Source organism: Vitis vinifera, chromosome 10 (genome assembly GCF_030704535.1).
Source record: "Vitis vinifera cultivar Pinot Noir 40024 chromosome 10, ASM3070453v1".
In the NCBI taxonomy this organism is placed as follows: Eukaryota; Viridiplantae; Streptophyta; class Magnoliopsida; order Vitales; family Vitaceae; genus Vitis; species Vitis vinifera.
In genome coordinates this window covers 25971266-25992313 of record NC_081814.1, presented here as the reverse complement: position 1 = coordinate 25992313, position 21048 = coordinate 25971266, and the positions used below count along the sequence as shown (strand labels likewise).

Genomic DNA, 21048 nt, shown 5'->3' with positions numbered 1-21048 from the left:
TATAATCCTAATTGAAGCCTACTATTGCACTTGAAGTCCTTATAGTAGGGCTAGTAATCAGACTCTCTTGTACAAAGAATTCTAAGCAGGTGGTTGTCAGTCACTTGAACGTGCTTAATCTTCCATTCCATGAGCCAAGCACATTCCAACCAGCTGGTTGCCTGGTGTCAATCAAGCTACTTTACCTATTGTAGTCAACCACAAACCTTTTTTATGGGCAGATTTGTTGAAGCTTCGATAAAGAGATGCTCTTGTCCACCTCATTATTTCGTTGGTAGCAGCCTATATTCAATGGGCATATAGTACTGATTCATATGTTTCTCCCCATATTCTAATACAAAACTCCTAGTGCTGGTTGTTATAATGTGGCCATGACAATTTAGGTAGCTGGGATACCTGAAACTATGGGGTGGTTTCCCACAAAAATCAAAAAGCGCCAGATTTGAATTTCTTGTTTGACATGTGAGACACTGGGCTGACATGGCAATATCGTGGCATGGTAGATATCTGTGTCAGAGACACGAAAGAATGGTGGCCCATAGGCCTTAGATTTCTTCACTGGTTTCGTCAATATTTCGTGTGGGGAAAAGGCATTTGGAGAAGAGTGATGGATCTTGGATCAGCTGAATTGCCTACAAGCCAGCTCAGAAATCTTCATTCATGAATCATCAGTCAGCACAAGAAAAAGGACATGGCATATGTTGCAAGTTAGGATTGAATGTTTGAACAGCTTTTAGAAATGTGAAAATACTTCTATAAAGATCTCATGTCGGTGCCCTTCTTTTTGTTGCTGACCCATGAATGACTCATCCAACTAAAAGATTAAGGATTCACCAACCATTTTCATCCCTTTAAATTCACTTGCATTCTCCAGGGCCTCATCAACCTCTGATGGGCAGGATATTGCTGAGCACTTGTTGCGGACCACCAGCAAGACCATCAGGGAGAGAAGCACTGAACTGCAGGTTGAGATATGAAGAATCATCTTGCAGGACACGTCATTGGAATTCCAGTTAGCTGCCAAAATGAGAATCCCTCTTCTTCAAATCCATCTCTGGGACTAACTCATAGTAAGACTCTCTCTCTTTCAAGCACACTCAACCACATTTTTTCTACATTGCATGTCAGGTCTGGTTCTGGAAGACTTCAATATAAGTCCTTTTGCTAATGGGCCTGTCATTCAAATTGCAGATAAAGTCGATAGAAAGAAGAATGTGATGAACAACCATGGGGAGAAGGTCGATAATTTCATGCATGGAATCAGAGAGCATGGTAACTACTTTGATCCTCTTCTTCTTCATGTCCCCAAAACCTAAAAGCATGTCTTCACTGAGAATTGAAACATATCTCCTGGGCATCTTACTTTCTATAGAGATGCAGGTCTACATGTAGTCCATGCATTTCATTTGCTTTGTTTAGCTAGTAGAAACAAGGTGAAAAAGAACAGAAAATTTGGAAATCATAACATCAAAATGTTTTGAGACAATATCATATCATAACGAAATTTGGTTTACTTTTTTGTAAACTGCAGTGAAAATAGGTCCTAAGATCTCTGACACTGTGAAGGGGAAGTTGACCTTGGGGGCTAGGATTCTTCAACTAGGAGGGGTGAAGAGAGTTTTCAAGAAAATTTTCAGTGTTATAGAAGGAGAGAAGCTGCTGAATGCTTCTCAATCATATTTATCGACAACAGCTGGTCCTATAGCTGGCCTCCTCTTTATCTCTACACAAAGGGTTGCATTTTGCAGTGATAGATCAATCAAATTTTCCTCTCCAAATGCTGACTTGGTTAGAGTCCATTACAAGGTGGCTTACTCACATAACTCTCTCAATATATCGATATCTATGATCTGTCCATGCTTGTCAACATCTCTGTAAAAAATTTGTTTTATGCAGGTCTCAATCCCACTCAGAAAGATAAGGAGAGTAGAGCAAAGTGAGAATATGAAAAACCCATCTGAGAAGTACATGGAAATAGTCACTGTGGATAATTTTGAGTTCTGGTTTATGGGGTTCTTGAATTACCAGAAAGCTTTCAACTGTCTTCAACAGGCACTCTTTCTATCTTGAACGAGTTGCAAATAAACCCAGAAGTGATTCAAGCAGAATAGCTTTTTCCCTCTGCCTCATTAGATGTACTCACTAGAAGCAAAAACAGCGCATCTGAATGGCCTAAAACTCTGTATAAAACATTTGTTAATGAGAAATTGATCTCCAATTCTTCAACAACCATTATTTTCTACTGGCATCGATAGAATTGGCTCAATTGATAGGGCTGATGTTTCATAATTTAACAAATAGATTAAAGATAGAATTGGCAGCCATGTTTCTAATGGTGAAGTTATCACATTTGATAGTAAAAAAAAATAAAACAGAGATGCTAAAATTAATCATGGAGATCATATAGGTGTGAATTCTTACAAACAATGAGAGCTTGAACTTTGATCTAGCTTTAGCATCACAACATTATGTCACATGATAGGGTTGTTTCAATACCTTAATCCAAGAGAAATACACCATTATGATTAAGTCTGCATAGATTCAACTCAACTTGGAGCCAATTTATCATACTGCTGGTTTTTGTTGCTGGAACTCGATACTGCAAATTGCACTCAAATCTGCAAAAGGATTCAAAATGATCTCATTAAAACCACACATTATGCATACTTGCCAAAAATTGGGAAATGTTTCTGAAGTCTACTCCTCAGGTGACACTGACTAACATCATTTATGACATTCACATGCCAGCTTGAGGGAGAGAAATGGCTTATATGGCATTCTAAAACATTCTTAAAATCTAACAATGGCTGGTAAAGATCAAGGAAATGAATTTGAATCATCTTTGCACAAATACCTACTTGTGTAACATTCGATGAAAGAAGAGATGCCCTTGCCCCAGCTAATCATAATTTTGTTGATAGCAGCCTATATTCAATGACTTTGAATGGTACACATCGATCATCATGTGTTTCTCTCAATATTTTAGTATAGAAAATCCCTGGTGCTGATTGTTATTATGTGGCATTGACAGGAATTTTATGTTTCTGGGGTTCCTGAAACCATGGAATGCTTTTTCCACCAGAATCAAAAACTGAAAATTCTAGAGTTGAATCCTTGTTTGACATGTGGGAGAGTGGGCTGATATGGCAATGGCATGGCAGATCTCTTCTTCAGAAACAATTGAAAGGATGGTGGTCAGCAGGCCTTGGTGTGTGGGCAAAAGGCATTTAGAGAAGGATGATGGATCTTTAATCAGCTGCATGGCCTACAAGCCAACCCAAAAACAAGCTTCATTGACTTATCAACAAAGAGTCAGCATAAGAAAAAAAAATATAGCATATGGTGCAAGTTTGGATTCAATGATTGAAATGCTGAGCAACCAACTAGGAATATATAAACACACACACTGAATTTGAATGGCCCATGCTGATGCATATTGACAACAAATTTCTCTCCATATTTTATATTGGAGTCCTGGAAACCATGGAGTGTTTTTGCCAGCCTAATCAAAAACAAAAAAAAATTCTAGAGTTGAATCCTTGTTTGACATGTGGGAAATGGGGCTGATTTGGCAGTGAAATGGCAGACGTCTTTCTCAGAAACAAGTAAAGTAGGTGGTGTCTGGTGCAGACCTCAAATTTCTCCACTGATTTTGTCAAAGTTACTGTGTGGGGGAAGATAAAAGCATCCCAAAAGGATGCATTCCAGATAAGAATATATCGAAGATGCAGAATCCATCACTCATTGTGAAATCACTACATTTTAGCATAGATGATGCTGGAATAGAAAAAGTATAGTTGGCATCACAAAGCTAAAATGCCAGCTCAAAAGCCACATTGGCATCACAAAGCATGACCATAGATGATGTTGAAACATGAAAATGCACCGAAAACCTTGGGTCCAATCATTCAAAAGCTTCAAAATTCTAAGAAAGATGCATACCATGCAAGGCCCTGCCATGAAAGCAACCTACTAAATCTTAAGTAACAAGAAACAACCTCCTTTAACCCAATACAACTTTTATTTTTCTAACATCTAGGATAATTTCACCAAAGAAGAACTGGGCCCCTTGCACAACTGCCTTCCTTAAAGATCTAATGGCCGTGCCTTTCTTCTTGTTGGATGACTCATCCAACAAAAAGTTGAGATTTGCCAACCATTAAATATAAATGCATGGTCTAAGGCTTGATCACCCTCTGAAGGTACCTCTTCAACCTCTCAAAGGAGAGCATATTGTAGAGCAGTCGTTGCATACAACTAACAAGGGCCACCAAGAGACCATATTTCTGCATTGCAGTTTGAGATATGAAGAACCAATTTGCAGAACAGGTCACAGGAATCCCAATTGGCTACCAAAATGAGAATCCCCTTTCTTCAACTCCATCTCTAGAATTAACTCATACTAAGACTCCCTCTCTATCAACCACATGCAACCATTTTTTTTTCTTCCCACTTTGCCTATCAATTATAGAAAACTTTTCAGAAAAGAAGTCATTTCACTAATGGGGTTGTCTCTAAAATTGCAGATAAAGTGGATACAATGAAGAATATGATGACCCAACATTGGCAAAAGGCACCTAATTTTGTGCATGGAATCAGAGAGCTCAGTAAGTACTTTTATCCTCTACTTCTTCATGTCTCCAATGCATGTCTTGACTAAGAAAGCATTATCACCTGGTCGCGGGCACCAAGCAAGGCCCCGTGGCACCTTGGCTTGGCTCGCGGGCGGGCACCATGCAAGGCCCCGTGCCACCTTGGCTTGGCTCACGAGCACCAAGCAAGGCCTCGTGCCACCTTGGCTTGGCTCGCGGGCGGGCACCATGCAAGGCCTCGTGCCACCTTGGCTTGGCTCGCGGGCACCAAGCAAGGCCCCGTGACACCTTGGCTTGGCTCACGGGCACCATGCAAGGCCCCGTGGCACGCGTCATGGCACGGGCGGTGGCTCGCGTCACGTGTCTTTGGTTAAGCTTCCAAGTTTCCATGCCTTTGCCAAGTTTTTTGGGAAAAAATGACATGGGCACGGGGTGGGGGGGATCCCGACCAGTAGAGGCATCGAAGGGTCGGGGGGACATAGCCGGCGCGTCACGGGGGTGGTTTCAAACCTCAGGACCAGGGCCGGGGAAAGGGATCTTACTTTCTATATAGATATAGGTCTAACACATAGTTTATACATTTCATTTCCTCAGTTTGGTTAATAGGGACATGTTGAAAATGAAACAAAAAAAAAAATGAAAACCATAAGATCAATAACTAAATTTGGTTTATATTTTCCCAAATGCAGTGACAATAGGTTGTAAGATCTCTGAAACTGTGAAGGGGAAGTTGAGCTTAGGGGCAAGAATTCTCCAACTAGGAGGGGTGAAGAGAGTTTTCAAGCAAACTTCCACAAGGAGAGAAGCTGTTGAAGACTTCCCAATGCTATTTATCAACAGCTGGCCCTATAGATGGCCTCCTCTTCGAGGGTTGCATTTTCCAGTGAGAGATCAGTCAAATTCAATTCTCCAAATAGCGAATTGGTTAAATTCCATACAAGGTAAGTTACATATAAAATTCTCTATATATATCAATTTCTTTCTCTTACTGTGCTTGTTAACCTCTAAGCAAAACTTTTGTTTTGTGCAGACCTCAATCCCACTAAGAAAGATAAAGAGAGCTGACAAAAGTGAGAATATGACAAAGCCATCTCAGAAGTACATGGAAATAGTTACCGTTGATAATTTTAATTTCTGGTTTATGGGGTTCTTGAATTACCAAAAGGCCTTCAACTGTCTTCAACAGGCTCTCTCTCAATCTCAAATGTGATTCAAACACAAATATTTCTTCTCCTCTGCTTCATCAGATGTATTTACTTAAAGCAAACAATGCTCTGCACAGTAAAAACCTTTGTATAAATTTTTGTCAATGAGAAACTGAATGGTGATCCATACAACTGACTTTGCACAAACACAGTTTTGATCAACTTTTGAGCCAATTTATGCCACTTTAAGTCTTCTCTAAGCAAATAATCCACCTATCTTCCCCGTAAGAAACTTTGACATAGGTGGTTTGAGTTATCCAAATTATACTTGCTTTCATATAAATCGATCCTACAATTTCCTTTGAAGCAGCCCCACTTCAAGGGAATCCCAAGAAACGGCCTCCTTTAATCCAATGCAACCCTTTTTTCTAACATCTTGGATAATTTCACAAAAGAAGAACTGGGTCCTATTCACAACCGCTTTCTTTATAAGAAATTCTTTAAAGATCTAATGGACGTGCCTTTCTTCTTGTTGGATGACCCATGGATGACTCATCGAACAAAAAGTTGAGATTCACCAACCATTTCCATCCTTACAAAAAAAATGCATGGTCTCGGTTTTAGTCGTCCTCTGAAAGTACCTATTTCAACCTCTGAAAGGAGAGCATATTGCAGAGCACTTGTTGCAGACAACTAACAAGGGCCACCAGAGACTGAAGTACTGCATTGCAGTTTAAGATATGAAGAACAAAGTTGCAGAACAAGTCATGGGAATGGGAATCCAAATTGGCTGCCAAAATGACAATACCTCTTCTTAAACTCCTCCTCTGAAATTAACTCACAGAAAAAAAAAACCAGCATTTAAACCCAAAAATCCTGAGAAGAAATAGATTGAAAATACACTTGAGGAAACCTAACCCTAGCTCTCTGTGGAAACTAGAAACTGGAAACTTTACCTCACATACGTCGGCGCCACCATCACTTTTGAAGATCGGCACTCTCTCCGGCGGCAGCTTCTCTTTGGTGTCCTCCACTTCGTCGTCACAGCAGCCAGAAGCTAAGTCTCTCAGGGATGCTCCTTTCCTCTGTCTTCTCTTTTTTTAACTTCTTCTCGGTTCCCACCATCACCACGCGTCCACCACGACTTCTTTTTTCTTCTTTGTGTTTTTTCTGTTCCTTCGTATTTCACTTTTTTTTTTCATTCTTTTTTCTTTCTTTTTTTAAGAGTACACAAAAGCTATAAGACATGCAAAAGCGTTTGATTCCCAAGAAAACCCATCCCCCATTCGATTTCCGGGAAAATTCATCCTCGTTTGATTTCCGAGAAAATCCATGCAAAACCCCCAAGGAAAACCAAAAAAAAATTGCTTTGTTTTTTTTTTTTGGCTCCCTGTGCTTTCGGGATCTGTTCTAGGGGTCTCTTTGCTTTTGTGCCATTGGATTTAAATTTCACGAACCCTAAATCCACGATTTTTGAGCCAGGCTGAAAAACACAACTTTTCCCTGCAAATCATGATCAGATTACCAAATAGCATCTTATGTTTTTTTATAAAAAAAAAAAATTGGACAGATTTTGTATCCTGTGCGCGGGCTGGACTGGTAGGAAATATCCGGAAATTTCCCGAAATTTACCGAAATTTCCTTCGACCCGTAATCGGTGACGAATATTGTGTCGGAGCAGGCTGATACAAAAATGAAAACAAAATTTTCAACTTTCCCACACTTTCTTGGCAACCAAACAGAATCATAACAAGCCGAACCACAAAAAAAATGAAAACTTTCTCCATAATTTTTAGTCTACTCGGTTTCATTGTAAAAAAAAAACGAAAACTTTTTTTTTTCAACTTTCCCACACTTTCTCGGTGACCAAACACAACCACACCACCAAATATAACCACAAAACTTACAGAAAACACCCGGGGGGAAATGGTGTGTCAGATCTGCACTTCACTTCCTTTTTATTGGTGTTGAGGCAAGGATCACCGCTCCATGATCAGCATGTGGGAAAATGGGAATAAGTTTTGACGCAGAGAATAAGACGGGGATGGGTTTCCACTTCTTTTCAAATATAAAATACTAGGTTTTTTTTGCCACTCTCATCCCATGTGTTAAAAATTGCGTTAGAATTAGAATTATTTTCCTCCAAAATTTTATAAAGGACAATTGTGTTTTCGCTTGGCCTTACATAATTGATAGAAATGATAGAGGATATAAAAGATTAAAATACTCATTCAACTTTTACATAAGCCTTTTTTAATTTTTATTGCATAATTATTCATGTAATCATAATAATTCTATTTTAACCCATTAGATTTTTTATTGTTTTTTAAAGCTTTTTTTATAAATAATTAAAAATCAGCATTATTTGCTATTTTAAATTATAAAGAAAAAAAAATTATGTTCAAAAACTATTTAAAAAAATACTTTCTAAAAAAATGATAATATGATTTCTATTTTTTATATTTTCTTTTTGAAAAACGTTTAATTAAAAATGAAAACTATTTAAAAAAAATTTGAAAACCGTTTTGAGTACCATTTTTTATATAAAAATAATAAAAAGAATTAAATTTCATTGATTGATTATCCATTAAATTTTATATGAAAAATTTTTATTCTTTCTTATAATAAGAGTAAAAAGATTCAATGTCTTTAAAAAAGAAAAAAAAACAAAAAGTTAAAAATGAGTAATACTTAATTGGGAATAGAAAAGGGGAAAAAAATACCAAAAAAAAATTGAAATTTACACTTATATGTGTCTATGTAGGGGTTAAGGGTATTTTAGGGATTAACAAAGGATAAAATCCTTCAAATTAATTTTTACCCTTTATTTGGGTCTTGGGCTTAAATATGCATGATATATGAATCTTTGGTCAATTTTTAGGCCCAAATGGGCCCAAAACACAATTCTCCCTTTTAAAAATTATTTTCCCCAATAGTCATACATTTATCAAAAATCCACCACAACTTCACCAAACAGATTCTAAAACCTCGTTACTCCTTCCTCTTCCTTTGACAATCAAAGGGGAATTGTAGTAATTCACTGAGCACTCTATTTTCGGAGTTCCCTCTCAATACGAGTAGCGGAAGGATAGTATCTCTTTCCGCTTGAGACCTTCACCCCCCTACCCTTTCCTTCCCTCAAATTTCTTCAATAGGGAATTGATTTCCTTTTTGAACCCCTCAACCGGCATCCCCACAAAGCTGCTAAAATTGATAAGCTTCAGTAGAATAAAACACATTAAGTTTTATTTTCTCATCTATTTTTTTATAGAATTAAATAAAATGGATTAATTTGATTTTAATTAGTTTTTTATTTTTTAGTATATGGTATGTATAGAATTTCAATTCAATAATGTCTTCTTTTTTTTCCAATTGTTATATATATATATAATTTTTTATTCTTTCATCTTCTAAAAAAGTTATATATGTTTTTTTTTTTCAGTATGAGTGGCTCAAATCCAAAGGTTTTAAGAAAAGATTTTGTATGGAAATATACTATTGAAGTTTTCGAAGAGAAGTATATAAAATACAAGTTTTGTCATAAAAAATATAAGGGAGAGATAAATAGATTCAAGTACCATTTGGTTGGAACTCATCATAAATAGATTCAAGCAAGGTTAGCAAAGATGTGAGATTAAAATGCAAAGAAGCATTAGGCAATTTTAAAGAACAAAAATAAAAAAGAAATGAATTGTTTGAAGAAAATGACATGAGCTCAACTTCATGCAAGAGTGTCTTTTCTAAAACAATTGAAAGTGAGAATGGAAATGGGAGTGAGAGTGAGAGTGGAAGTGTGAGTGGGAATGGACAACATATACCTAAGGAATCTATGGACAAATTCACCACTTCAGAGTTTAGACAAAATACTTTGAATTTCAAATGGAAATAAGAAGAAAGAAAGGAAGTATGTAGAAAAATTGGATGTTTTATGTGTTCAAAAGGTCTTTCATTCAATACGGTAAACGATCCTTATTGGGTTCCTATGATTGATGTTATTGCAAACTTTGGTTCTAAGTTTAAACCTCCATTTATGCATGAATTGGGATTCTTATAGAAGAAGTGAATGACATAAATATCATGATGAAAGAACATAAAAAAGCTTGAAAGCGGTACGGATGCTCAATTATGTTAGATAGTTGGACATATGAGAAGAGTAAGTATCTAATAAATTTTATTGTAAATAGTCCGCTGACACATGGTTTTTGAAATCAATTGATGCATCTAATATAATGAAAAATGGAGAATTGATGTTCAAATATCTTGATGAAGTGGTTGAAAAATTTGGAGAGGAAAATGTTGTGCAAGTTATTACTAATAATGTCTCTAATTATGTGAATGTCGAAATGAGGCTTATGGAAAAGTGGACAAAATTGTGGTAGACTCCTTGTGTTGCTCATTGTATTGATTTGATATTAGAGGATGTTGGAAAGCTAAAGGTTCATGCTCATACACTTTCACAAGCTAAGCAAGTGGTGAGGTTCATTTATGGAGATATTTGGGTTTTTAGCTTGATGAGAGCATTTACAAAAAATCATGAACTTATTCGTCCAGCAATTACATGATTTTCTATTGCGTTTCTCACTCTCCAAAGTCTTTATAAATAGAAACAGAATCTTAGAGTAATGTTTTCCTCTAAAAAATGGTGTTCAAGTACTTGGGTAGAAAAAGTCAATGGTGTAAAAGCTCAAAGTATAGTTTTTGATCCAAATTTTTGGCCTCGTGTTGCTTTTTGTATAAAAACCATTTTCCCATTAGTTAGTGTCTTGAGAGAGGTTGATGCAAAGGAGAGGCCAACCATGGGTTATATTTATGAGTTTATGAACTCGGCAAAAGAAAAGATTGTGTTTAATTGTAGGTGCATTAAGAGAAAATATGAGTCAATTTGGAGAAAAATAGATGCAAGATGGGCTCCAAAACTTTAGCAACCTTTACATGCAATAGGTACCTTAACCCTCAATTGCGCTATGAATATAAGTTCTCAAATGTGGATGAGGTAGAAAGGGGATTATTTGAATGCATGGATAGGATGTTGGATTACAATGAACGTTTGACTGTTGACATTCAGTTAGACTTATATGACCAACTAAAAGGTGAATTTGGAAGTCATATTGCAATTGATTCTCGAAAATTAAGAAGTCCTATCAGTTTGTGGATGCGTTTTGGGTGTTCAACACTAGAGTTATAAAAGTTTGTTATTCGAGTCCTTAACCTCACATGTAGTGCTTTAAGATGTGAGCGAAATTGGAGCACTTTTGAATTGGTAATATTTCTAATTTTTAATGCATATATTTTTATTTTAATATTAGATAACTATGATTTATTATTTGGATATTTAAATATTTCAATCTTAACATATATAATTTGTTTTTTTTTATCATTTGTAGATTTATACAAAAAAAAAAAAAAAAAAAAGACTTGAACATAAGAAGTTGAATGCTCTAATGTATGTGAGATACAACACTAGATTAAAAGAGCAAAGTATACAAAGAAAACAAAATGTTGATCTAATATTGGTGGAAGAGATTGATTTTGATGATGAATGGATTATAGAGAAAGAAGCTCCCCTCCTCTTGTTTGTTGCTTCTTGGCTTGAAGATGAGGAACTATTTAATGTTGATGTCACTGGAATTGCATCATCAAAAGGCAAAGAGATTCAGGCACCATCAGTCAACATAGTTTCTTCACATTCATACAAAAGAAAACATGATGAATTTGCAAGTAAGGATTATAAAATTAAAGTTATAAAATTGATTGAATTGAATCATAAACTTGTAATATTTTACACCTAATTTGTACTTTATGCTAGGTAAAGATGGAGGCAAAGACAAGAAGAAGGATATGAATTCAACACCGATTAATGAAGATAAGGAATTAGATGAAATGGGAGGGTTTGATGGTGGAAATTTTCCTACACTAGATACATTGGATGAGGATGAGGATGATGATGATATTGGCGAGGAAGATTTAAGTTAATACGTTTTAATTATATGTGTTGGACTTATAAGTGTTTGTGACTTGTTATGGTTTTTTGTGGTAGTTTGGACTAATAGTATAGTTTTTTCCATCTTAACTAGATATGTTACAAGGTTTTTCATTTATTTTATTTTATTTGTATTCTTTTATATATTTTAAATTATGCCCCCATGTTTCGAGGCCTACACATTGCTTCAGAGAAATAATAACATCTCTATAAATACCAGGACCAACATGGGAAAAAAGTTGATAATATTGTGCATGGAATCAGAGAGCATGGTGAGTACTTTTATCCTCTTCTTCTTCATGTCCCCAAAGCATGTCTTGACTGAGAAAGATATCACCTGGGCATCTTACTTTCTATACAGATATAGGTCTGACATGTAGTTTATGCATTTCATTTCCTCTGTTTGGTTAACAGGAACATGGTGGAAATGCAAAGAAAATTTTGAAAATCACAAGATCAATAACTAAACTTGGTTTACATTTTGCCAAGTGCAGTGAGAATAGGTTGTAAGATCTCTGAAACTGTGAAGGGGAAGTTGACCATGGGGGCTCGAATTCTTCACCTAGGAGGGTTGAAGAGAGTTTTCAACCACATTTTTGTGTTAAGAGCCTCCCAATTCAACATTTATGTAAATTTTTTTTTTTTTTCTTCAGGTCTCAATCCCAGTGAGAGAGATAAAGAGAGTAGACCAAAGTGAGAACATGAAAAAGCCATCTCAGAACTACATGGATAATTTTTAGTTCTTGTTTATAGGGTCTTGAATTATCAGAAAGCTTTCAACCGTCTTCAACAGGCACTGTCTCAATCTTGAATGAGTTACATATCAACCCAGAAATGATTCAAGGAGACATGTTTTTCCCCTCTGCTTCATCAAATGCATTAACATTAAGCAAAAACAAAGCTTCTGGACAGCCAAAACCTGTGTAAACTTTTTTCCTTTTGTTAATGAGAAATTGATCTCCAATTCTTCTTTGGCAATGAGCGTGTCTGGCTTTTGGATTATATGATATACCCTTATACTGCCTGAAAATTGGCAAATCACATTATCATTTTTTTCGTATCAATCCCTTCATTCAATGGACTTGAATGGTATATGCTGATGCATATGGTTTTGCTGCATATTTAATTGACAAACCTTGGTGATGGCTGTTATAATGTGTCCATGACAGTCGTTTTATGTTGCTGGGTCCCCAAACTGTGGGCTATTTTATCCATCCTCGTCAAAAAGCGAAAAATCTAGAGTTGAGTCCTTGTTTGGCATGTGGGAAAAATGGCTGAATTGGCAGTGACGTAGCAGATATCATTCTCAGAAATCCTGTGAGGGCCTTTGGATTTCTTAACTGATTTAGTCGATGTTTTTGTGCTGAGAAAAGCCATTTGGAAAGGGGTGAAGCAAACTTGAATCATCTAGATGGCCTACGCCGCCTACCACCCATCCCTTACACATCACCATGAAGATGAGAGATGCCAAAAGGGTTTTTCATTCCAGATCAGCACATGGACACTTGGTCGGTACTTTGACTTGTTGGCCATTTCAGTCCTTTTCAAATGGCTACTTCCTTCTCCACAATGGCCTATCTTTTTCTGCAAAAGGTCTGGCTATATCCATGGTCATGGTGAAATCCACCAAGTCATGAACTCCCCACTTCCTCAAGTGGTAAAACACCATAGGAGTTAGAACACGGAGCTCGGTTGGATAGTTCCTGATAACTTCTGCTATAAATCCAGGGAATGTGATACTTTCGTTCAACTTCCAACCATTTAGGACAAAGTGATTGTTGGGATTGGTGGTTGGATATAATCTCCAAAGGATGACATATAATCCTTTAAATATTGAGATCTTCACTATATCTGTTCTTTAAGATTGTCATTTGGCTGATGCAGTAATCCATCTGTAATGCAAATGCCTTTTTGCTTTTTTTTTTACCTAATATCAGAAGAGAAGAGTCTTCATAAAGCTTAAATGACAGCTCAAAAAGCTTCAATGACTCATTCACACAGTCAGCATATTCAACTTCCATGTAGATATCTTAAATAACATGACCAAACAACCTTCTTTTAACCCAATACAACCTTCTTGGATATTGTCCCAAAAGAAGAACTGGTTCTTTTTACTATAGCCTTTAGAAATGTGAAAAAATTTCTTTAAGGTTATCGTCTGTGCCTTTCTTTTTGTTGCTGATCCATGAATGACTTATCCAACTAAAGTTAAAGGTTCACCTACCATGTTCTTCCCTTTAAATACACTGGCATTCTTCAAGGTTTGATCAACCTCTGAGAGTACTGCTTCTTCAATCTCTAAAAGGAGAAAGCATTGTGGAGCACTAGCTGCAGTTTGAGATATGAAGAACCAGCTTGCACGACAGATCAATGGTATCCCAGTTAGCTGCCAAAATCAGAATCCCTCTTCTTCAAATACATCTCTGGCATTAACTCATAGTAAGATTCTCAGCCACTCTTTTCTACTTTGCATGTCAGCTATGGTTCTAGAGAACTTCAATGGAACTCCTTTTGCTAATGGGGTTGTCTTTAAAATTGCAGGTAAGGTGGACAGAAAGAAGAATATGATGATCAGATATGAGAAAAAGGCCGATAATTTTGTACATGGAATCAGAGAACATGGTAAGTACTTGTTTCATCTAATTTCATTCAACCTTATCCTCCAAGATTAAATTGTATGATGACAATATACAATAAAACCTAAATTTGATTTATTTTTAATGGAATTGCAGTGAGATTAGGACCTAAGATCTCTGAAACAGTGAAGGGGAAGTTGAGCTTGGGGGCCAGAATTCTTCAACTAGGGGGAGTGAAGAGAGTTTTCAAGCAAATTTTTGGTGTTGGAGAAGGAGAGAAGCTATTGAAGGCTTCTCAATGCTATTTATCAACAACAGCAGGCCCTACAGCTGGCCTCCTCTTTATCTCTACTCAAAGGGTTGCCTTCTGCAGTGAGAGACCAATCAAATTCTCTTCAAATGGTGAATTGGTTAGATTCCATTACAAGGTGGGTTACTCACTTAACTCTTTCTCTAGATCTCTCTCTTCCTATTTCTCCATCTCCATGTTTTCTATCATCTAAGAGAAAATCTTGCTTTGTGCAGGTCTCAATCCTACTGAGAAAGGTAAAGAGAGTAGACCCAAGTGAGAATGTGAAAAACCCATCTCAGAAGTACATGAAAATAGTCACTGTGGATAATTTTGACTTCTGGTTTATGGGGTTCTTGAATTACCAGAAATCTTTCAACTGTCTCCAACAGGCACTGTCTCAATCTTGAATGAGTTACAAGATTCAAGCAGAAATGGTTTTCCTCTGCTTCATTAGATGTATTTACATGAAGCAAAAACAAAGCTTCTACACGGCCCAAAACTCTGTATAAAGTATTTGTCAATGAAAAATTGATCTCCGATTTTTCAACTATTGTTATATAGAATGAGCTCCACCGAAGTGATTGATGTTTTATAAGTTTTATGCATACATTCTTACACTTGGGGTTTATCTCAATCAATCCAAGAGAATGACTTGAGCAAAGAAAACAAAACTGACACCAATAGGACTAGGTTCAGTCAGAGCCGAAGTAGTACACAACTTTCTGGCATCCATGAGTCCATTAAGATTTCTCTTGGCATGGTTATAAGGATACTGTTCTCAAACACTGTCATGACCCATGTATATAATGTCTAACCCATTGGCTCTCGTGACTATCAAACACAACCCATGTAAATATTACTTTGGATCCCATCTCATGACTTCAAAATATAAATCATGTAGAAATTGTCTACTTTAAACCCACTAGTTTTGGGATTTCAAAACTCGAACTTATTAGGAAATTTCTATTTTTGTGAGGGTATCACATCCATTTTCCTTCTCATAAGGAGTATCAATCACAGTGAAATATCGCATTCTGCATATGAGGAGTTCCGGCCATTGAGAATACAGCCCCCCAAGTGGATATTTCTAGCAGGGAATTAGCTTTGATAAAGTACCACTGTGAAGGGGACATTTCTAGCTGGGAATTAGCTTTGATAAAATACCGCTGTAAATATTGTCTGCTTTTAACTCACTCCTATTCCGAACACGGCTCATACAAATCTTGGAGAATATTTTCAGTTGCATATAATTGAGAACTTCACCAATGAGGACGTGACACGTGGGTGACTCTGCAGATATATATACATATGGGAATATTCTGGAGAGGGGAATTGATCTCAGTGTGCTTACACCTCATTGCATTCCTAACATTGACATGCAAGTTAAGGGAGAGTACTAAGTTTATACGGCATGCTACAAATCTAAAGTCTAGAAAAAGGCCAATACAGGTCAAGGAGTTGAATTTAAATCATCAGTGGAAACATAACACCTAGCAGAACCTTCAATAAAAGAAGAGATGCCCTTGTCCACTTCACTCACTTTGTTCATAGCAGCCTCCATTCAGAGGATTTGAATGGTATTCTTCTCCATATTTTAATCCAAAACCCCCAGTGTGGTTTGTTGTAATGCAGCCATGACAGTTATTTTATGTTCCTGGGGTCCTTGAAACTGTGCAATGCCTTGCCACCCTATTCAAAAAACACAAAAATCCTAGAGTTGAATCCTAGTTTTGACACATAGGAAAGGGGGCTGATGTGGTATTGACATGGCAGCAGGTGCCTTCTCCTCAGAAACGCGTTTTGGCCGACTTGATTGGGGAAAAGCCCTTTGGAAAGGGGGTAAAGCATCTTGAATCAGCTGGGATGGCCTACAAGCCATCACTTGCACCTCAGGATGAAGATGAAAGAATGTGCCAAAAGGATTGCATTCCAGACAGGCATATGGGCACTTGGTCTTGTCAACTTGTCTTCTGGAGGGGTTCAGTCCCTTTCCAATGGCCTCGTTTCCTTTCCCCACAACTTAATTCCCAGGAACTCCGCGTGTTTCCATTCACTCCAAATTTCTTATAAAACAAAGTGATTTTTTAAAACAAAATTGAGTTGTCTTTTAAAAATATTCTTAGAAACAATAGAAAACAATGAAAAAAGACTAAAATATTTTGTATCATATGCGAGTGTAAAATGCCTAAAAATTGATCTAAAAAAACTATTTTTTATATTTAAGTTTTTAGACAAAATTTGAGACTTTGAAAACTGTTTTTGAAAATATTACCAAACAGGCCCTTAAGTTCAAGTTTTTCACATACTCTTAGAATCTTTCATAGAAAAGGGCATATTTGAAACTTCAAACACCCACAATTTTCCCACACATCACACACCCTTTCACATAACCCAGGTCAGCAGAGCATCCAAAAACTGCAAGCAGATTCCTAAAACTTCCAAATTTCCAATTCTCTACAGTACCATATCTTTTAGGATGTAATTTGATATAAACAACAAGGCCTTTGGTCTGCAAATGCCTGTTTCCCTTCTGGAATTAAGAAAATGGTTGGCATCACAAAGCCAAAGTGCCAGTTCAGAAAGCCTCACTGCCACACACACACACAGTCAGCACAAGGGAGAAAATAAATAAGAGGTAATGTGTGGTGTTTATTAAGATTGATGATTGAACAACTGACCCAACTAATTGGGATTTTTTATTTTCTTGGACCCATTTGCACAACTGTCTGATTTTCCAAACCTTGCCCGACAAGATACAGCAAAGAAAATTTTGGGGTTTACCTCTCTGTCTCCACTGGAATTTCTAAGAACCTGTCTTCCTTGAACCAATACAATCAGAAAACTTAACAGCAATGTTAACTAATAATTGTCATTTTCTGCTATGAGAATAGACCCATTAGTCATTACAGAAAATAAAGCCGAAAATCCAAAATTTTCCAAAGTCAATGAAGAAATAAAATGCTAAATAAATCATTAACTAATAACCCATCAAATCTTGCAAGACAAGAAACATCCTTACTTAACCTGAATGTACCTTTCATTTGATATCATGGAGAATTTTATAAAAGAAGACTTGGACCTTTCTACAAGCTCTTTTAAAAGCAACCCACCCAACACAACATCTTCTCAGTTATGCATCTTTTGCAAAAGACATTTCTTTTCAGTGTCCATGGATATGGCTTTATTCTTGTTGATGAGCCATTACTGATTGGGGCAGCAGAAAGTGAAGATACCATTCTTTTTATACCTTTAAATACACCACCCCATAATAGAAGGTCTCACCAGCCGTGGCAAGAAAGCAAATTTTCCGAGCTCTGACAGTAGAGCTCATTCACCACTCGTTTTTGCAGACAAGTCGATCAAAGAAGTTCATCAACAATGAAGAACCAACACCCAGAACATGTCATCGGTATCCCGGTCAGCTCATCAGCATACCCGGTTGAGGGTTCAGGAAAAGGATATTTCCTTGAACCTCCTACACGACACCAGACTCCCTCTCCTCCCGGTGCGTCTCTCTTTTTCTTTCTCTATAGATTGGCCAATGATGTTCTACGAAATAGATGTTCTGTATACTAATGGGGTTGTCTTGAATTTGCAGATCAAGGAGATTCAGTGACTGATAGGATGAACAAGCTTGGGAAGAAGGCTGACAGTTTTGTAAATGGAGTTCGAGAACATGGTAAGTTTTCATCTTGCTTCTATTAAGGTTGAGAATGATCCTGAATTTCATAAGATTCTGAGTTTTTTCTTCTCACAATAACTGATCGTTCTTCTATTTTTCATGAACCTGCAGTGAGATTAGCACCAAACATCTCTGAAACTGTGAAGGGAAAGTTGAGCTTAGGGGCTAGAATTCTTCAAGTAGGCGGGGTGGAGAAAATTTTCAAGCGACTTTTTCGGGTTAGAGAAGGAGAAAAGCTGTTGAAGGCTTCCCAATGCTACTTATCAACAACAGCAGGTCCCATAGCAGGCCTGCTCTTCATCTCCACGGACAAGATTGCCTTCTGCAGTGAGAGAGCAATCAAATTCTCTTCTGCAAATGGGGAATTGGTTAGAATTCACTATAAGGTAATTAGCATAACTCTTTTCATAACATCTAACGTATAATCTGATTAATTTCTGTCTCCTCTTCATGGTTGTTGACATCTACATAAAATTTATCTCGTGCAGGTCCTGATTCCACTAAGAAAGATAAAGATAGCCAACCAGAGTGAGAACACGAAAAAACCATCACAGAAGTACATAGAAATAGTCACTACAGATAATTTTGAGTTCTGGTTCATGGGATTCTTGAACTATCAGAAAGCATTCAAGTATCTTCAACAGGCACTCTCTCAAGCTTAAAACCCACATATAAAAGTAATTCAAGCAGAAGTTGTTTCTCCCCCTCTGCTTCACGTGATGTATTACATGATATGAACAAAGCCCAGCACAGTAAAATACTTTGTATAAACTTTTTGTGAATGAGAAATTGATCTCCATAGTCTTTTGTTCTACTCATACATACAGTACAGGGGATTACTTCCTCTAAAGTGATTGTTGTTCCTAGTCAATACCAAACAAAGAATAAGGAAAATGCAGAGGAAAATAGGAGTCAGTACCAACCATCTAAGTTATTCTATTGTCAAATCCATTCTACTTTGTAGAATCTATTGCCTTGTGCAGCTTTATGCATTCTATTATCTCTAGTCAAATGTGTTGTGAAGTAGTATTATTAGATTGCTTCCAAAATAGACTAAAAGTTAGAGGGGCAGTCCATGGGAAAACAGTTGATAGCTAAACTTGAGAAATGGAGTAGACTACCAAAAATTGATTACCAGGGTAGCAATCAGTAGCATGTCCAAGCTGAGGAGTTAGCCCTCCAGGCAATATGGCAACCCCACAAAGGTTTCCTTCCTAAGATGTCCATTTCCAACCCATGAAAATGGCTGCCTAGGGCAGCATCACATAGAAGCAGCAAAATCCTCTAATTTTTTATCTACATGCATCATCATCTTCCCAAGTTCCACTAAATTTTTCTCTCAAGCCACACAAATCCATCAGTGTGGGCCCTTGGACATCACTCAGAAGCAGAAAAATTTCTTTCTTTCCCTAGATGAGTCATCCTCTTCCAAAGTTCCATTCAATTTTTTCTTTCAGGCTACACAAATTGATCAGTTTGGGCTTTCTACTCAATTAAACCGAGGGTTGATCTTCATGGTCATCTTCATGCTTTTCTACCAAGAAAAGAACCTCATAGAAAACTAAAAGTACAGTAGTGACACCCCATCCACATGTGTCTCTTTTTTAATGTTGTGATGCTAATCGCCTGCATGTGACAACATTGGGAGTATGTCATATTTTACTCCTGAATATTCTAAAGGTTGGCATCAAACCACCGGCCATAACCCTACAAAGTGGAGGAGGCCTACAATTGGTAAGTGATTTGAAGAGAATAATTAGGAATAAATTGAAGAGACTCGTAATGTGGCCAAATCACATGAGCCTGCAGAAAAAATGCTGTTTTTTTTTCTTTCTTTTTGTGGGGGATGGACAAAAATAGAGGGAACTGCACTAACTATGTAGCTATCTGAATTACAAAGGCAGTTTGGATACAAGAGATGCATGTCGGTATTTAATGCCTTAAAGGTGCCAAATGAAGCAAAGAATTTTATCCTGGAAAGTGAGAGGTTTTAACTGTGTGAATAAGAGGAAGATTGTAAACTCTCCCCTAATCTCTCATCAGGTGGACTTGGCCTGTTTACAAGAGACCAAGATGGAAGCTTATGTCTAAGAGGCGATCAGGCGTTTATGGAGAAAAACGTTTTCTGAAGTGGGATACTCTGAATGCAAGAGGATCAAAAGGGGGTTTTGGTAATCTTTTGGATAACAGGGTTCTGGGATTATTAGCAATGGAGGAGGGTGCTTTCTCTCTCTCTCTTGCAGGTTTAAGAATTGTGAGGATGGCTTTATCTGGACATGATCCGAATCTGGGTGTGGGGAGAGGGGATTCCTAGGATGAGTTGTGGGTCCATTTCTTGAAGCAATTATTTAACTCATACATGGGAGGATTGGTTCTTCTGAAGTGATTACTATTTTAGAATTTGACAATTTGATTCAGTTTTTGCTTCCTCAAAATGTCTTAATTTGAGATGAAAAGGGTCATGGAGCAAAGTGAGTGAGGAATCAGCAAACTGCATCGTTACCTACTGTGATAGAAGAGCTACAAAGTTGTGGAACATGTTGCTTGCAATTTATGGGCTGCAGTGGTGTTTCTACATAATGTGAAAGGGCCCCATTTGCGTGCGAAGGTGAAGGGTACAGATAAAAGATGGAGCAAGGTTTGGAGCATACCTCCTCTTTGCTTGTTGAAAGAAATAAAAGGATTTTCATAAGGGAAAAACTCCACACTAAAAGCTGAAAGAAATCCTTAAAAATTAGTCTCTTTTGGAGTGACCTAAATGGCCGTTGGGGAGGGAGTGGT

At 37.2% G+C, this 21048-nt stretch overlaps 2 protein-coding genes and 1 non-coding gene across 6 annotated transcripts; 2 read left to right on the top strand and 1 right to left on the bottom strand.

Annotated features, from left to right (window-relative positions):
- Positions 1-628: 628 nt before the first annotated feature.
- On the bottom strand, positions 629-7908 carry LOC100246320 (uncharacterized). Of its 4 annotated transcripts, none has more exons than XR_786819.3 (6): positions 7645-7822; positions 6694-7419; positions 5709-6564; positions 2859-3265; positions 2497-2618; positions 629-2180 (listed from the first exon to the last, which is right to left on the bottom strand). It is a non-coding gene; the product is annotated as an uncharacterized LOC100246320 (transcript). The 4 variants fall into 4 exon arrangements; XR_009466686.1 differs by lacking the exon at positions 629-2180 and having other exon boundaries at positions 2358-2618; positions 5709-5866; positions 6379-6564; XR_002031042.2 differs by lacking the exon at positions 629-2180 and having other exon boundaries at positions 2358-2618.
- A 5860-nt stretch (positions 7909-13768) lies between these two features.
- On the top strand, positions 13769-15180 carry LOC100242940 (GEM-like protein 4). Its single transcript, XM_010657721.3, has 4 exons — positions 13769-14156; positions 14259-14339; positions 14450-14721; positions 14819-15180. Exons 1-4 carry the CDS (start codon positions 14060-14062, stop codon positions 14990-14992), a joined length of 624 nt encoding a protein of 207 aa, XP_010656023.1. The 5' UTR covers positions 13769-14059; the 3' UTR covers positions 14993-15180.
- Positions 15181-17567: 2387 nt separating this feature from the next.
- Positions 17568-19081, top strand: LOC100246424 (GEM-like protein 4). The gene is made up of 4 exons (XM_002275899.5): positions 17568-18090; positions 18184-18264; positions 18379-18653; positions 18756-19081. Exons 1-4 carry the CDS (start codon positions 17964-17966, stop codon positions 18927-18929), a joined length of 657 nt encoding a protein of 218 aa, XP_002275935.1. The 5' UTR covers positions 17568-17963; the 3' UTR covers positions 18930-19081.
- Positions 19082-21048: the final 1967 nt, after the last annotated feature.

Excerpts from the sequence above, each read along its gene's own strand:
- LOC100242940 (XM_010657721.3), top strand. The coding sequence starts at position 14,060 with ATGAAGAACCAGCTTGCACGACAGATCAATGGTATCCCAGTTAGCTGC. Across the intron at positions 14,157-14,258 it reads ATCTCTGGCATTAACTCATA|GTAAGGTGGACAGAAAGAAG; the intron begins GTAAGATTCTCA and ends TTAAAATTGCAG. Across the intron at positions 14,722-14,818 it reads TGGTTAGATTCCATTACAAG|GTCTCAATCCTACTGAGAAA; the intron begins GTGGGTTACTCA and ends TGCTTTGTGCAG.
- LOC100246424 (XM_002275899.5), top strand. The coding sequence starts at position 17,964 with ATGAAGAACCAACACCCAGAACATGTCATCGGTATCCCGGTCAGCTCA. Across the intron at positions 18,091-18,183 it reads CCAGACTCCCTCTCCTCCCG|ATCAAGGAGATTCAGTGACT; the intron begins GTGCGTCTCTCT and ends TTGAATTTGCAG. Across the intron at positions 18,654-18,755 it reads TGGTTAGAATTCACTATAAG|GTCCTGATTCCACTAAGAAA; the intron begins GTAATTAGCATA and ends TATCTCGTGCAG.